This window comes from Urocitellus parryii, chromosome 5, assembly GCF_045843805.1.
Source record: "Urocitellus parryii isolate mUroPar1 chromosome 5, mUroPar1.hap1, whole genome shotgun sequence".
NCBI lineage: Eukaryota > Metazoa > Chordata > Mammalia > Rodentia > Sciuridae > Urocitellus > Urocitellus parryii.
This window is the reverse complement of record NC_135535.1, coordinates 14,277,911-14,294,386: the sequence shown is the minus strand read 5'-3', so window position 1 is coordinate 14,294,386 and position 16,476 is coordinate 14,277,911. Positions and strand designations below refer to the sequence as shown.

Here is a 16,476-nt window from a genome sequence, read left to right as displayed (position 1 = left end):
TGGATAAAATAAAGTTAGAGCTGATCGTTTGTCCTGCAGGAATTCCAAGAGCCTTTGCCACCTACTTGGCACTCTGCGTCTCCAAAGGAGTCCCCTAACAGTGTTTCCCAAGCCCCCTTGGTCACGGGACCCTCCTGGAATTGAGAGGCCCACCAGGGCCTTGAGGGCAGGGTCTGCGCAACGCTGACCTGGAGCCCTTCTGTCCCCTGCCTGGGTCCGCTGATTCTCCCTGGGTCCTGACACACGGGCAGGTGGCGAGGATGGTCAGGCTTCCTACAAGAGCCTGTGCCCACCGCGGCTGTCCAGCTAAGGGCCACCCTCGGCCTGGGCAGCACCCGAGGGCATCTCTGCTTCTGCTGTTTAAAGGCCCCACGTGTGGCCCAGGTCTGGCTTCTTCCTGTTGGCCTCAGGTCTCCTCCCCCCCTGCCCTGGCCGCGAAGGGCCTCTGCCTGCTGCTCTGAGGGCAGGTCCAGCACGGGTGTGGGCAGGGGGTAGAGTCCCTGCTGGGGTTTTTCTTTCTTTGCTGTTAAAAGTTATTGCCTCCTGGGTGGCGGGGTCGACTCCAGGGGCTGCATTGGGTCGGGGTGGCCAGGGCCTGGGAGGGGACCCGGCCCAAGGGCACGCACAGCACTAAGGAGAGATGTGGAAGCTGTGGGAACAGACGTCACTGGTCGGGGCAGGGGAGCAAGCGAGGGGACGGCGGGTGGCGCGGTCTGTCTAGAGGCCGAAGTCGGGGAGCCCGGCGGCTCTCCAGGGCCCACCCCTCATTCAGACGGCCCTGGGGTCAGGACGAAGCACAGTGGGGACACACGGAGACGGTCAGCCCGTTCCTGGGTCGAAGGCATTTAGAAAGTGTGTTCTCGGGCCCGGCCTCCTCTTCCTGCCAGGAACGAAGGCCGAGGGGGAGGCCGGGCCAGGAGAGGGCCCAGGGTCCCGGGCTCCTGGCCTCTGCCCGGCGGGGCTAGTCGGAGAAGAGGCTGGCGAAGGACTTCCTCAGGTTGCGGATGGTCTCGGCCTTCGCCTCGTCCTCACTCGGGGTCCCGCGCTGGGAGGCGTCCGAGGTGCTGAGGCTGTTAGTCAGGGACTGAGATTTGCTGCAAGAGAGAGGCCAGGAGGTGGTGGGGCCAAGGCCCGGGCTCCCGAGGACCTGGGCCTGGGGCTGTCCCAAAAGCCAGAGGCCTGAGAGGCCAGAACCCAGGCGTCGCAGCCCTTACCTGGGACTGGTGGGGATGTCACCCGATCTGCAAGCGCTTGCTGAGATCCCCGTTCGTTAGGTACAGAAATCGGGGCTGGCGGAGGCAGGTCTTGCTCTGGTGGACTCTCACAGCCAGAGGGGCGGCCTCCAGGCCTCGGCTCCTGCCCCTCACCCAGGCTGCCCAGGCAGCAGGCCTTCCCAGGGAGGCCGGACCTCCCCCCCCCCCCCCCCCCCCCCGTGTGCTCAGACGCCCTGGGCCAACTGGGGTGCCCCACAGTGGGAATCCGGATCTGACCCTCTGGGCTTCTGTTCCCACCTCTTTCTCAAGGCCTTTATGGTTGCCCCACCCCCACCATTTTGGAATTTCCATGGTCCCAGCTGATGAGACCCCCGTGCCTTCTCTGTGTCACGGGAGCTGGCCTGCAGCCATCCTGCTGAGCCCTTCCTGTGTGCCAGCCCCAGAGCCAGCTGATGGGGTGCAGGGACAAATGCAGCATGCCCTACCCTTGAAACGTTCACAGTCCAGGGGAGGTGACATAGGATGGGACGATGTAGATACGTCACGAGTTTAAAGGGTCTGCACACCGCCTTGTCAACACATTAAAAAATGGAGATCTCTTCTAAGTGGGGACTAGTTTTTCCCCTCCCTTATGAACCCGTAAAAGCCTTATCCAGGATGAGGCCCAGAGTGGGTATCTGGTAAATATCTGCCGACTTGAACTAAATAAAATGATACTCTAGGGCTACAGGTGTAGCTCCGTGGTGGAGCACTTCCTAGCACGCACAGGGCCCTGGGTTCATCCCCCAGCATTGCCAAGAAAATAAAGATGAAAAAATAAGAAAGGATATGCTAAACAAGGAGTCAGGAGACTATGGGATTCTAGCTAGATGACCACAAAGCCAGTGCCCAAACCTGGCTCAAGTTCCAAAGCTCTCGCCTGCCCTGTGAATAGCTGCGGCGGTGACCTTTGTACACGGGGACAGGCCGCGCATTTCCAAGCTTGCCTGGTGCCTTAACATTCTAAGCACACACTGTGCAGAAACTCATTTCAGTCTTATAATAACCCAGCGAGATACTGTCTCAATTTGCACGTGAAGACACTGTAGCACAGAAAAGTTGAGCAATTTATTGGAGGTCATTCAGCTTTTAAATGGTGGATCTGGGATTGGAACCCAGACAGTCTGATTGTAGAGCCTGTGCTGTCAGTTACAATGCCCTATTGCCTGAGGGGCACTTGTTAATATCTATCAAACTGGGTATTTTTTTTTTCCCCACAGCGACAAGGAGTCAGGAGATTTATGAGTTTCTAGCTAGATAAACCACAAAAAAAAAAAAAATAGATGTTCAAGATTGCAACATTGTTTAAGTTAAAGCCAGATATTTACTTAGGTGGACTAATTAGATAATCAAAGTACAACAATGTAGTGGAATACTATACAGCTATTAAAAATCTCAATGAACAGGGTGGAAGAGCTCTAGGTTGTATTGTTACTGAAAAGTAAGGAGCCTAATGGTGTGGATAGTGAATATGGCCATAGTGTAAGAAAGCGAGGAGGGGATCAGAGGGTATATATTTCTATTTGTATAAGGAAACACTGGCAGGGCAGACAAGGAATTAACAAATATGGTCGTCTCTAGGGACCAGGGGAGCAAAGCACTGGATGGGAGTGGGGTTGGAGTGAGGGTTTTCAATGTCTATCTTTTATATCATTAGTGTCTTTAAAATCTTTGAACCATGTGAATATATTACCTATTTGAAAAAAAAATCATGTTATCATGGATGCCTTGGGTTCTGTCCTCACCCTTCTATCTACGAACAATAGGAACTCGGCCAAGTTCTGCAGTCTCCTTCTGTTTATTCATCTGTGTAGGACGGGGATAGTGAGAGTCTTTAACTTCTAAGCTCATGGGGACCTAAGAAAACCCCACTTCACAGAGTGCTTGGCCCCGAGCAAGTGGGCGGTGGTGTGGTCTGGGAAACTGTGATGATTGCTGTTTGTGTTCGGGTACAGGGACAAGTTTCCAGGGGCCACATGGTTGGGATCCCTCTTTCTGTAAACCAAGAGCAAGCCCTGAGAGGAAGCAGGATGTGCGTGTGTGTCATGAAGGTTATTTTAAAAAATGACCAGGTTCCTCCCACCCTGTGGGCCACCCATTTGCAAGGTGCTTCCTTCCGCCAAGACTCTTTCCCCACCTTGTGAATCTGGGCACGGTCAGGTGACCTGCTTGACAAGGGCAGGTGTATAGCTTCCAAGCTGGGCCCCCAACGCCTCAGGCCTCTGCTTTTGCCCTGTTAGAAGCAATCCTACCAGGTGAGGAGGAGATGCCCTGGAGACAGGGCCAGCTGACCGCCAGCACCACCTGGCCCCAGTCAGTCCACCAATCCACAGGAGTGACCTGGGGAGGAGGGCTGCCATACTTGGCAAGGAAAAATTCACGTCACCCCATTCAAAATTTCAGGCGAAAAGCAAGCATATGTTTTTAAAGTTTTAACACGCCCCAGGCAAATACCCCAAGTTTTCACGTTTATCTGAAATCCAAATCTACCTTGGCATTCTTCATGGTACCCGGAAGTTCTCCAGGAGACACAGCAGAAGCATTGTCCGGCTGTGTTAAACTCAGAGTGAACTGCTGAACCCCCAAGTTGTGAACCAAGGAAAATGGTGGCTTTCACAGAGTTTGGGGGAGGTTTGCTAAGGAGCAAGAGGTAACTAGTTCCTGGGCTGATGGAGGGGCACACGGGAGCCCTTTTCCGTCTCCCTGGGCCCTGCCCCACCCAGGCAATGCCTCAGACCAGTTTCCACCTATTTAAAGCCCAGGAGAAAGGCCTCTTTGGATCTTTCTTTGCTCTGAGTCCCTGACCCTGAAGAGCCCGGCACCCAGTCTCCTGCCCCAGTGGCCAGAGCACTTACTTGAGATGGGGATGGGGCGCTGCTGTCTTCTTGCTCTCGTCCGCCTGCTGCGAGGTGCTGCGGCCCTGCACGGGCGGCCGGGGCTGCGAGGCGAGGCTGGTGCCCGGCTTGGAGGCCTGGTTCGGGGAGCTGCCCCCAGATGCCCGGGAGAGCTGTGGAGATCCTGGCGACCGCTGCTGCTGTGGGGATCCAGCCTGGGGGCTCAGGGGTTGCTGGCCTTGTGGGGAGAGCCTCTGTTGGGAGGGGCTTCCGGATCTGGGGGTCTGAGGAGACTGGGCTGGACGAGGACCCCCTGCAGGCCGAAGGGAGGGTTAGGTTCGCATTCATGAGGCTCAACAGGGCTGTGCCCAAATTGTGGTTGACAACAGTAAACACTGAAAACGAAATAGATACAGGTGCCCCGAGGCGCACTTGTCCAGTGGAAGAGGCTGGGGTCATCCGATCGTAGGATGTGGCAGAATAGCATTAAGTGACAGAGATGCTACTGATGGCATTGAACACATACTGCTTATAAAAGTGGCTTATGTGACAGCATAGATGTTTATTCTTTTGGCACAAATACATAAAGCCATGTGGAAAAGAAAGATTGAAAGTTGTTCATAGACTCACTGGGCCTAAAACTCTTATGTGCCCATGGATCCTTGGGGATCTTGTCAAAAAAAAAAAAAAAAAAAGAACTTGACACAGTAGATCTGGGGTGGTGATGCAGACCGCATTGTGTACCCCCAGATTGGGACGTTGAAGCCCTAACCCTCAGTGTGACTGCTTTTGGAGGTGGGGTCTTTGAGGAGGTAATTAAGGGTGGCAGAGGCTATCAGGGTGAGGGCTGATCAACAGGGTGGAGTCCCCCTAAGAAGACGAAGAGGCATCAATGTGGGTGTGCGGCTGGGGAAGAAGGAAGCAGCTGCCGTCTGCCAGCCAGGAGAGAAGCTGCACCCAGAACCAGTCCTGCAGACACCTTGGTCTTGACCTTCCAGCCTCCAGAGCGTGAGACATAAAGCTGCTGTGGTCTACGGGCCCAGGCTGCGGCTCTTTGTTGTTACCCAGCTGGAGCAGAAAACTGCGGGTGATTCTGCAGCTTTGAGTTACAAGGCCCTGAACACCACCCTGACCGCAAAGGTGTGTGTGGGGGGGTCATGAGGGACTCGGATTCTTCTCCCTCAGGCTTGGGAGGCTGAGGCAGGAGGATCAAGAGCAGGCAGAAGAGGTGTGGCTTTGAAAAAGAGGGAAAGAATCACCCCTGACTTTTGGGATTGCTCTCTTCATTTTTCTAAGAACTTTCAGGAGCAGCATATCCTTTCTTCTAGAGAAACGGATGGAGAAGATGTGACTCTGCTCTTTGTACAGAGGTGGAGACACAGTCCTTCCCTTCCCAGGGCTGCCCTGAGTCCTCACGACGTCTTTGTGTGAATTAAGAAAATTCAGCTGCTTTCCCTGGTGGCAGCAGCTCTGGCCAGGTGCAAGAGGACCCTTCCCCTTGGACACGGAGCCAGTTGGGCACATTTGCCGAGGGCATGACCTGTCTGACTGGTGGCCCTGACTCTCTGCTGGCCCCAGGAGCCCCGGGTCCTGACTCAAGCCTTGTCAGGAACTTGCCACGTGACTGTGGGGAAGTCACACAATGAAGTCATTGGATCATACACCAAACGGCCCTCCCAATTAAACATTTTTGTGAGCGTGGGGAACACTTTCTAAATTGGATTAAATTACAACCCCAGTTTAGCAAATGATGGCATGTGGCTTTGAACCTTGACCTCTTTCATGACGGTAGATGGGAGGACCCCTTGATTTCAAACTCCAACACCTCTGGGCCAGGCGGGTATGTAAATAAACAAAGTGGAGGAGTGTCAGAAAAATAGCTGCTTTAAAAAACCCGTCCCTCTGGACATAATAAGGGTTCAGAGAACTTTCTCTAAAGAGGTGCGAGCCTAAAGAAAATAGCCATTGACCGCCTGTCACCCTGGAAGTGACAACAGAGAGGAGCAGGGCCTGAGGCAAAGGCAGAGCCCTTGCTGGGTCCAGGGATCAGCCCTGACTAGCCGGCAGCTGATGGCTCTATGTAGGAAGGCAGACTCAACTGTTTCTAGAATCTCTATCTGTCATCCTAGTGGCTTGGGAGGCTGAGGCAGGAGGATCAAGAGTTCAAAGCCAGCCTCAGCAACTTAGTGAGGCCCTATGCAACTCAGGGAGACCCTGTCCCTAAAATAAAAAGGGTGGTGGTGGGGGGGGAAGGCTCTAGAAATTGGCAAGGGGGGAGGGTGGGAGGCTTAACATAAAATCTAGATGTTTAAGTAAAAGTTCCCGAGTTTTAAATGTTGGAAACTGTTTTATTTCTAAACCCACTGCAGGTCAAATAAAACATCATGTTTTCTACATGGTTCTTAAACTCCATCCCCACCCTGGGCCGATAATATTTTGAAAACTCTGTGTGCTCAACTCATCAACTTTAAGTCCCTATATATCCCTTGGATTCATTAAAAGACACCCTCATTATTTCTTTTAGTTTTTTTTTTTTTTTTGGAAAAGCATACAATTTAGCATTTTTTTTTTTTATTTGAGCACAGACACAAAATATCATGTATAAAAAGTCTCTGCCGAATCACAGGATTGCTGCTAGAAAGCAAAGTTTATTGAAAGGAAACCTTCACTGTTACTGAGTTTGAAAACGAGCATCGAGTCTGAAACAATCATGTGATCTTGTCATTGGGGGAGACTGGTGAAAACCTCAGACTTCAATGAGGCTTGTTTGAGAAGATGAATTAGCCTTGTTATTTTTAATCCGGATTGTTAATTCTTGGAGCGCTTTCTTTAGTTACCTTAACTGGTTTTAGATCGATTATTTTTCCATGGACTAGAAGTGTGTTGAGCTGCATGTTCCTTAAAATAATCTCTCTTTATCCGGCGTGTTTCTGCTCTGGGCAGAGAGGAAACCACAGTCAGTAGCTCTCTTTTAAAAGGGGGCTCTGTTCAAATGTGTTTTTAAAAAGTGGGGAAGAGGGGGCAGGCAGAGCAGGCCAGGAGGCGGGGGGTGACGCGTGTCGTTTGGAACGTTTAGAACTAGGGAAGTCTCGCCAGGCGGACAGTGGGGTCGCGGGAGGTACAAGGACCCCTGATGATAACCAAGAGCAACCTGGTTTTTAGGTTTGTGAGTCAGACAGGTTACTACCAGTCAGAGGTTCGGAGCGGTTGTTGACAGTGAGTGACAGTAGGAAGAGCTGATGTCTCTGGGCCCGCTCTCTGTCAGACACCTCGCTAACTGCTTCACCCGCATTATTCTGGGGACAGTTCCTCATCAGTACCTGTGACGGCTGCTTTGTCCTCCTTTATCGCTGAGGAAATTGAGGCTGGGAGAGGGGATGACGTGAGGTCACTGGAGTGTGTTCTTGAGGGGCCTGTTGGGACCCCGGACCCCCCTTCTCTCTCTGCCTCCTTGACTTGAGGGGAACAGGCTTCCTCAGCTAAGTCCTCCTGCTGTCCAGAGGGACTGTGCCCCGGGCCCCAGGCACAGGCGCACATGTAGTTGACATTCAGTAAATGTGGCTTTCTTTCAGCCCCGGGGTTGAACTCGGCGGTGCTCTACGACTGAGCCACATCCCCTGCCCTTTTTATGCTTTATTTTAAGTCAGGGTCTCTTTAAATTGCTGAGGCTGGCTTTGAATTTGTGATCCTCCAACTTGCAATCCTCCTTCCTTAGCCTCCCGAGTCCCTGGGATTACAGGCGTGCAGTACCCTGTGCGGCCCGAGTGTTACTGTTTTAAATTGTAGAGGGAACTGAGCATCAATACTCTGGGGATTTGTCAGAATAGAGAATGAGAGAAAACTTCAGGGACAAAGAAAAAGACATGAGTAAGATTAAGTGGGGAAGCCTACTCTGGCCTTTAGAGTGGATTCGAGTCTGAATAAGCCTTTGTACTGCGAGACCCTGCAACTACAGACACGGAGGCCGAAAGGTCAACTAGCCCAGCGTTTTGACAAGTGTGGTGATTTTTGGTCTGTGGTTGAATATAATTTCGATAATTGTGCATGTATTTTGGAGTATAGGGGGGGGGAACAGTCAACATCACATTCATTTATGTGAAAAAGTGAGCTAATATAAAAGAATACACTGAATAAATGACAGTGATAGAGAAAGGGAGGGAGGAAGGAGAGGAGAAGGGAGGAAGGAGAGGAGGGAGGAAGGAGAGGAGGAGGGAGGAAGTCCTGAGGGAGGAAGGGGCAATTTTCCTTAGATTTATGGAAGAGGAGACCATCTGCTGCCTAAGGTTGACTTTTTCCAAGAAGCAATACATGTATTGTGTTCATGATTGTGGCTGCGAGGCCAGACGAGATAGAAGCTCTTTCTTTCTGGTCAATTTTAAAGCAGATCCTTAGAGATTGCAAGGAAGCTGCCTGGCCTGGTGGCTCCCTGCAGAGCTGCTCTGGAGCTGCAGCGGACCCCAGACCCAGGAGGGTAAGAGGGGGCGTTTCCTCCCTGCGCCTGCTGCCTGCGTGGGAGAGCTCCCGGGCCGCAGAGGTTCCCCGGAAGCGCTCCTAGCTGTTCTAGTGATCTGGTCTCACGGCGGTATCCATATTTATCGGTCCCCTGACAAACGGTGGCATTTATGTAGTACTGCTGGAATGTTTTGAGGAAGGATTTCATTTGACAAGGTCATGTCTTGTGTTCTGCTTTTTCTCCTCTCTCACTCCAGCGGGTTGGCTCATGCCTCTGGGAGCTAGAAGTGAACACGTTCTAGAAGGTCTAAAAGGCCAGACTGTCCATCTGCCAGTTGCTTGTGCCTCCCTGGGTGAAGCTTCCACGGCCACCGCAGAACAAAGGAAATACGGATGTCTCTCCTGTGGAGAGCTTGGGAGGCTAGAAAGTGCCTAGCCCCGTGCACAACCCGCACTGCACTGAAAGGCAGGTCTACGTTCTCTTTCCTTCCCTGTCGCTAAAGGGTTGACACACCTCACGGTCGGTGTGGAACGGGTGTGGTGTGAAGATGGATTCTTCCAGAGTGCCCTCTGGAGATCCCGTGCACCACCCTTGACATCCTCCCTGGCTCTTACCTTGTGGAGGTGGGCGTGGTTGGGGCTGTCCCAGTTGAGGTCCCAGCTGGCCTTGCCCGGGGGATTTTGCGGGTTTGATCTGTGGAGCCTAAAGCGGAAGAAAAAGGAAGCCTGTTGCCATCTCCCTGGCCTTTTCCTGGGTGGGGACCAGCCTTAGAGAGATGGTTTTTTAGTGAGTGAGACCTCCTTGCAGGCGTTCTTAAGTGTTCCGTGTATCGGGTCTCACACAGGTACATGTTGGGGTGGCCACTACCCAAGACAGAACATTCCAGAGCAGAAGGCCGCCTGGGCCCTCCTCAAGTTGAACCATCAACCTGACATCTGTGATCATGGATGAGGTCTTGTGGGGACAGCAGGATCTGGGTGGGGGACAAGAGCAAGTCTCTGGATGAGACTGCAGCTGGAGGGGTCTCTGCAGAGTGGGTGGGTCCTCCTTGGTGGGGGCTGTGCAGGGAGACACAATAGTCTCCATCATCTGTGCCCTAGGAACACACAGGGACCTGTGAACACGGGCTCTTCTTCAGGCCCAGGATGCGGGCAAGGGATTATGACAGCTGTCAGTGCTCTCTGCCCACAGGTGCCTGAAGGCCAGGTGGGACCAGATCTTTCTCTCCAGCAGGGAGGAGGGGCCCCTAGAGACGTCCTGAGTCCCCCCATGGGGATACCCACCTCTTTCCACCTCATTCCTATCTCCCCACTATGGCTCCTTCCCTGGGATCCCTTTGTTGGATCGAGGGGCCCCCAGCCCAGACATCCAGCATGTTCTTTATTCTGGAGAATCTTACCCATGGCTTCAGGGGTGAGGGTACTGTGCCCCCTGGCATTAGGAATTGGCTCATTTTGGAGACAACGAGGTCAGCCATCAGCTGCTTGTCCTCTTCCACATGCTCCCCGATCAGGGGCATTGAGCTGTCCATTACCTGTGGGAGACAAAGGAGGGGTGAAGGACCCCATGCCTGCATAGCTGGGGCAGCAACGTCCAGGAGTAGCCCTGGGCTCAGGACCGAAATGACCACTAGATGGCGATGTCCTCCATGCAAACCACCCGGCCCCGCACCTCCAGCTGCGACTGGGCTCCCTGGAGACATTCTGTTCCCCCAACTTCAGTCTAAACCAGCTCCCTGGTTCAGCTCTGGTCTGCCTACAGATGTTGGACTAGGGCAACGTGACCATGACCCAGGCTGGGAGCCTTTGCTGACCTTTTCCATATTTTTCTTTGGGGAGCTGGGATCCACCCCCTCCTTTCCCACTGGGCCCCCTCCAAGGGTGGGGTCTGGCCTCCTCTCCTCTGGCCCAAGGTCAAGACTTTCCACAAAGCCGGAAACAGTAAAGGTGGGGGCTCCAAAAAAAAAGGGGGGGTGGAGGTGGGGGTTGGAATTGACCCAGGGTTCAGAGAGAAGAGGAAAGGGGGGAGGGCTGTTCTCTAACACAGGCCTGGGGCCAAAGTCACTTCCCAGGGACCTGGCCTTTCTCCAAGGAGACAAAGAGGTGGCCTGAGAGCCGGGGACTGCCATTCTGCTGTTTCTACAGATGGAGAAACTGAGGGGTGGAAGGGATTTGCCTGAGGCCACACAGGACAATGACCCAGGTGAGTCCCTGGGCAAGGGCAGCTATGGAAGGCCCTGAACTAGCCTTGGCAGACCCGTGAACTCCTGTGTTCTCACCCCGTCTCTCTCTTCTACCGCTGGAATCCAGCCGCCAGCGTTCACCTGCTCCACCCCCCTCAAACCTCGGGGCTGGTCTCCCCTCGTCCCCGGCTCTGGACCAACCAGCTTCTCTGTCCTCTGGGTCCTCATGATCATGATTTGCTCTTCCCACTCCTGGTGGCCTGGGTAGCTGCTCCTCCCTCAGGGAGCACCTAGCCAGCCCCTCCTCCCGGAAGCTGTCTCAGATGGGGGGAGCGGGCTCTGGGAGCTGATGCTCCTTCTGCCCTCGCTGGCTGTCCCACTGGAGAGCTGTGCTACGGGCTGCGAGGTGGAGTGGGGGGACGGAGGTCCTGCAGCAGCCCGCTCATCAGGCTAGGGGTGGGGCCTGCCCTGTTGCCGTGGGCACTCGCCAATCTCAGCAGCTCTCCCAGGCAGGTCTTGTTAGTGTCCTGATCCCAGTGATGAGGAGACCGAGGCTCACAGAGGTGGCACCTTCCTTGTCACCAGGCAAACTCTCACCAGCTCTCCAGGGTCAGAACCCAGAAGAGGCAACAAGGGTTCCAGGCCTGGTTCTGCCACAGACCTGCTGTGAGACCCTGGGCTCGTCACTGTTCCTCTGTGGGGCTGTTTGAGCAGCTGCTAGTCCCTCCAGCTGGACTAGCGGGGTCTGTGAGTCTGACGCGCCCCTGAGCCTGAGGGGCTGTGAAGCCGACTGCCCCTCGGCTTCCTGCAGGGGCCTGAACACTCCTCAGGGGGCTCCTGGTCTGTGCCCAGGTCTGTGACGTCGGGATCCCAGTGCCCGCCACATGGGCAGTCTGGGTTACAGCAGCTGTGTTGAGTTCCAGCTCTGGAGTCTGTCCCCGGCCTGTCCTGTCCTCTCCCCCTGACCCTGCCTACCCTCTCCTGGCCTGGTGCGTTCTCCACATTCTCTGCAATGGAAAATAGTGACCACGCAACCTCAGGTCACACAAGTTTGGAATCCCCACAGTGGACATAGCCAAGGAAAGTGGACACTGGGTGTCCCCGGGGAGACATGCTTCCAGTGAGCCATGTCATAGCCTGGACAGGTCAGAGAGGGCCTTCCCCCCGGGGATTTCACCAACCATCACACACGCTCTGTTCTCCCCACAGCGGTGAGGTGGCTAGGAATCCAGTACTTTTGGATCTCTCCTGCCTTTTTCTTTCCTTAATAGGAAAAAAAATACCTTTTAATCCTAGTGGCAAGCTTCCCTGATCCTACCCCAAACCCAAAAGGAAGGGGAACAACCCCGTAATGTTTCTGAGAGAAAAGAAAAAGAAAATTCGAAAGCCACTTTTTTTCTGGAACATTTTTGAGAAGCTGTTTTCTTGTGCCTTGAAGTCCAAGCCCACTGCTTCGCTTCCTTTTTGATTTGTTTTTTGTTGTTCATGTGAACAGTCTTTCATCCCTGAATGTGTGGGGGCAGGAGCCTGGGCCCACGGGTGCACATTTTTCCTTCCTAAGAGTGAAAGTTGAGAAAACCCGGAGGGACGGGCCCTCGGGGGACCCCTGGCTGCCACTTATGGGTGGAGGCAGGGCCTGGGGGGACGTCTGGCGTCCCCGATGACATGCAGATGGGAGCGGGAGGGCCTGTGGGGTCCCAGGAGCTCTGAGGTCCCAGGCAGAGGAGCTGTCACCCTGCGCTTGCTCAGAAGCTCCCAGGGTCTCCCCAGGAAAGTGGGGGACTGGCCCCTCCAGGGTACTGTGTCCCTCAGTGACTCTGTCCCTGGCTCTTCAATATCTCCTCTGAGGAGGGGACACTGGGGAATTTGAGGGACAGTGGCAGCCAGATGGAAAGTGTTCTTGCCCAGAGAGGAGCGCTGTTTCCAGAGAAGGGCTGGCTCTCCAATGTAGAGGCCACTCATCTGCAGGGAGCCTCCTGGGGGCGCTGGGGACGCTGTCCATCCTGGACTCCCGACCCCGCCTCCCTGGGCACGTGTCAGTGCCCACTGAGTCACCTGGTCCTGCTGCACTGTGGATCCCTGGGGAGCCCTGCAGCATGAGGGCCTGGGGGACGGCTGGCTCCTGTGGTCACCCTGGCCATGTGCTTCCCATTAGCCACCCACACCTAGGGGAGGGGCAGCCACAGGCCTTGTGTCAGCACCGGCCTCCCCTGTGCTGGGGAAGTGAGTCTCACGGAGGGGAGGGGGAAGGGTGGTGTGTGCGTGTGTGGGGGCATGTGTGCGTGCGTGCGTGCGTGTGTGTGCATGTGTGTGCGTGCATGCATTGTGCGTACACACGTGTGTTAGTGCATGCGTGTACATGTGTGTGTGCGTGTGCATGTGTGTGTGTGTGTGTGGGGGGGTGTGTGTGAGCATGGAGAGCCCAGCCCAGGCCAGAGTGGACAGCAGGGGACGGCAGGGCAGGGAAGGAGCTGAGGAGAGCGGGGAGGGCTGGGGACCGAGAGGGCCACGGGGAGCCACGGAAGCGGGGGATTGAGGGGTGGGGGGCTGTGCAGAAGGAGGGTCTTGAGGGGGGCTCGCCTCAGCCCCTCTGGGGGTGTCTCTTACAACTTCGTTTCCCAGCATCTTCCCCCATCACCCCTGCACACTGTGCCCCTTCTGGACATTTGACACCCGTCCTTTACCTGTTTGTCACCCTCTGCCCTGTCAGCCTGCAAACTCCATGTGCCGTGGGTTCACTGCTGTGTCCCCAGAGCCACACGCCGAGCCCACAGGAGCCCCTGAAGCTCATGTTTGTTGAATGAACAAATGACAGAGTCTCTGCATAGTGGCCAGGGGAGTGCGTCTACCTTCTTGGACACCGAGGTCACTGACAGGGCTCAACGGGACAGAATCTTGCTGACTCTTGGCCTGCCACTCTTCCATTAGGGTCACAGGCCGGGACAGCTGTTCAGCTGTGTCCTGAGCTCTGGAGGCCGAGCCCCTGAGCATGAAGCCAAGGCCTCTGATGCAGCTGAGGTGGGACGGGGCGTACGAGGGGCAGGCAGAAGCTTCTGGAAGCTGCTCACTGCAGCCTGGGCTGCCTGTGCCAGAAGCAGGCACAGGACACAGCTGACCGTGCTGAGGCCCAGGACTGGAGTCTCCCCTCTGGCGCCTGCCAGGTAGAGCCAGGCGGGGGACGTGGCTTCAGGCCTCACCTCAATGATGTAGTCCCTGCCGTCCTTGCTGTGCACTGCCTTGACGGCACAGATGTCCAGCCCGCCAAACATTTCTGAGCAGCTGTCCACCCACAGCCTGTACCTGTAGGGGAGGACAGATGGACAGAGTGAGTGCTGGGGAGGGCAGGGGGCGGGGTCAGGGGGAGGGGGAGGGGGGAGACACAGCCATGCCCAGGCAGAGAGTCCCAGCCGACAAAGAGGAGATGAGAGACTCTGAGGGGCACTCAGGAGGGAGACAGGGACACTGGGCGTGGGGAGGAGAGAGAGGGTGGAGGGGGAACAGGGAGCCACGCTGGGAAGGAAGGCAGAGGGAGAGAAGGAGTGAGAGCCCATGATCTAGAGACCCTCACCCCGCACCCCGGGCCCGCCAGCCCCCCAGCAGTGGGGAGCTTGTCCTGCTCCTGCCTGAGCCTCTGCAGCCCTTTTCCCTTGGGAAAGCTGCTCCAAGGCTCCAAACATCCCCCTGGGACCAAGGCCTGTGGGGGACAAAGGGCGCATTCTCCCCCAACTTGGGGTGGAGGTGGCAGGGCGGCCTGGCAGGCTGCTCCCGCCCGCCCTGGGGCCTGGGCCTCTGGACCCGCGGCTTTTGTTCCCTTTCCAGCCACTCCAAGGCTCCAAGGCCAGTTTGCTTTGCTGGGGACAGATCTCAATGCTGGACTTTGACCCTGCAACAAGGGGCTGGTTGTATCTGGAGAAGTCTTCCCGACTGCACTTGGCTTCCCTTGGGGGCTGGATTTGGGAGTCACAGGGGACTCTGTGTTAATGTTCTTGCTTCTCTCCCCACTCTCCAGGGTCACACGGGGCACGCCTGCCCTCAGATCTATTTGTGTCTCTGAGCCATGAGGCCCAGAGTGAGGAGGGATCATGGCTGAAGTGCTCTTAGAACTCACTCTCTTATGAGTGCCACTGAGGCCCAGAGAAGGAGGGCGGCTTGCCCAGGTCACACAGCAAGGCAGTAACAGAGCCAGGATTACCTAGGTCTCCTGGTTCCTGGCGGGTTCTCTCATTGAGCCTCAGCCAGAGTGTGGCATGATTAAAAGGAAGGATCCAGGCCTTCTGTGCCTGGGGGACCGACTCCTCATTCCCGCTGATCCTACCACAACTCCATCAGGGAGGTTTCAACCCCCCTTTACTGATGGAGAAACTGAGGTTCAGAGAGATTAATAGTGACTGTGCGGCTTCCAATCCTAAGTCCTGTCTGATTCCCGATCTCACGTAAGCTGCGCTTCCTCTCGCTCAGGAAAGCCACCGCCCTCCTGTCCCTCCTCAGCCCAGGAGGCAGGGGCATGGACTATTGCTACTATTTCCTCAGTAGTTTGGATGATCCTTTCCCTCTTGCAGCCTCAGTTTCCTCATCTGTGAAATGGAGTGGCCAGATGGGGTTCTGGTGGTGTGCTGGAATCACCGGGAGCATTCAACCAACACTCAAGCAAATATCGATTTTTAAAACGCTTCTCATGTGAGTCTGATGTGTGGTCACATCTGGAGGCAAACCTTGGTCCTCAGGGCTCTCAGAGTCCTCTGTGTTCTGATCAGGGTCCCTGTATTCGGTCCCCAAGGCTCACTTGTGGGACACTAGTTTCGGGAGGGCTGCTCTGAAGCACTCGTGAATCAGGCCTCTTGACAATGGAAGAGGGACGTCTAGACCTCAGGCCAGAGGCAACTGGCTTCCAGAGCCTGTTTTCAAACCAAGAGCATCTGGGTGACCTTTGGCTGCACCCAGGAGGCCGGCAGCCAGGGTCAAGGCAGAGACTGCAGGGTGGAGCCCTGTGGGAGAGGCCGGAGAGCGCGGGGTCCCTGCCCACTCTGGTCAGGCAGGACTATCACCAACCCAGCCTCATCCCTGGCATTGCCCAGGGCTCAGGCTACCCGGTAAAACTGTGAACCAGGCGGAAGTAGGGGCCAGAGCCTGGTTAAAGGGCCCCAGGGATTTTGGCCATGTGGGCATGGGACTGTCCAGGCCCTGGGGTACTGCCCTTGACCCTAAGGGGAAAGTGAATTCCAGGCCAGAGCAGCCCCATTCCTATGGTCGGTTCCTGCAGAAATGGCCCTTGTGGCTTGGGGCCAAGCAGAGCCAAGAAGATGGTGGCTTGCTGGGGACATTCATGAGCAGCTTGGGAGGCCCTGGGGAGGGCTGGGCTCCCATTCCTGAAAGGCTGTGAGAAGGGAGCCCGGAATGTCACATGAATACCCTTGGGGAGAGGCGTGGGGCCACCCCAGTCCATCGGACTCCCTGGAGCCAGGTGATGAGCACAGCCTCTCCAGGCTAGGAGGGCAGGTGGGCTCCCAGGTAAAGGCAGCAGCTGCCAGGTAAGGTAGCTGGGAAGACAGGCTCTCCTCCCTGCCCTGGGCTGGACTGGGTCAGGCACTGCATATCCCTCTCTTCATCTTTGCAGAAGCACTTTGACTTGGGTATTAGTGCCCTCATTTTATAATTGAAGAAGTTCCGAACAGTTCAGAGCTTCTCCAAGGTCACACAGCATGGTCAGGGCCACTCACTGCAGTTCATGGGGGCTTTCTAGTCCCAGAACTGGGC

General features: G+C 55.4%; 1 protein-coding gene across 2 annotated transcripts in view; it reads right to left on the bottom strand.

Annotated features, from left to right (window-relative positions):
• Positions 1-961: 961 nt before the first annotated feature.
• The window catches only part of Syn3 (synapsin III), a 378,592-nt gene continuing 363,077 nt past the window's right edge, over positions 962-16,476 (bottom strand). For both annotated transcript variants that reach the window (XM_026396709.2, XM_026396711.2), the window contains 5 exons: positions 13,920-14,022; positions 9,940-10,074; positions 9,155-9,242; positions 4,109-4,400; positions 962-1,094 (listed from right to left, as the gene is read on the bottom strand). In XM_026396709.2, coding sequence (XP_026252494.2) covers positions 962-1,094; positions 4,109-4,400; positions 9,155-9,242; positions 9,940-10,074; positions 13,920-14,022 — 751 coding nt within the window. The remainder of the gene's footprint in view (positions 1,095-4,108; positions 4,401-9,154; positions 9,243-9,939; positions 10,075-13,919; positions 14,023-16,476) is intronic.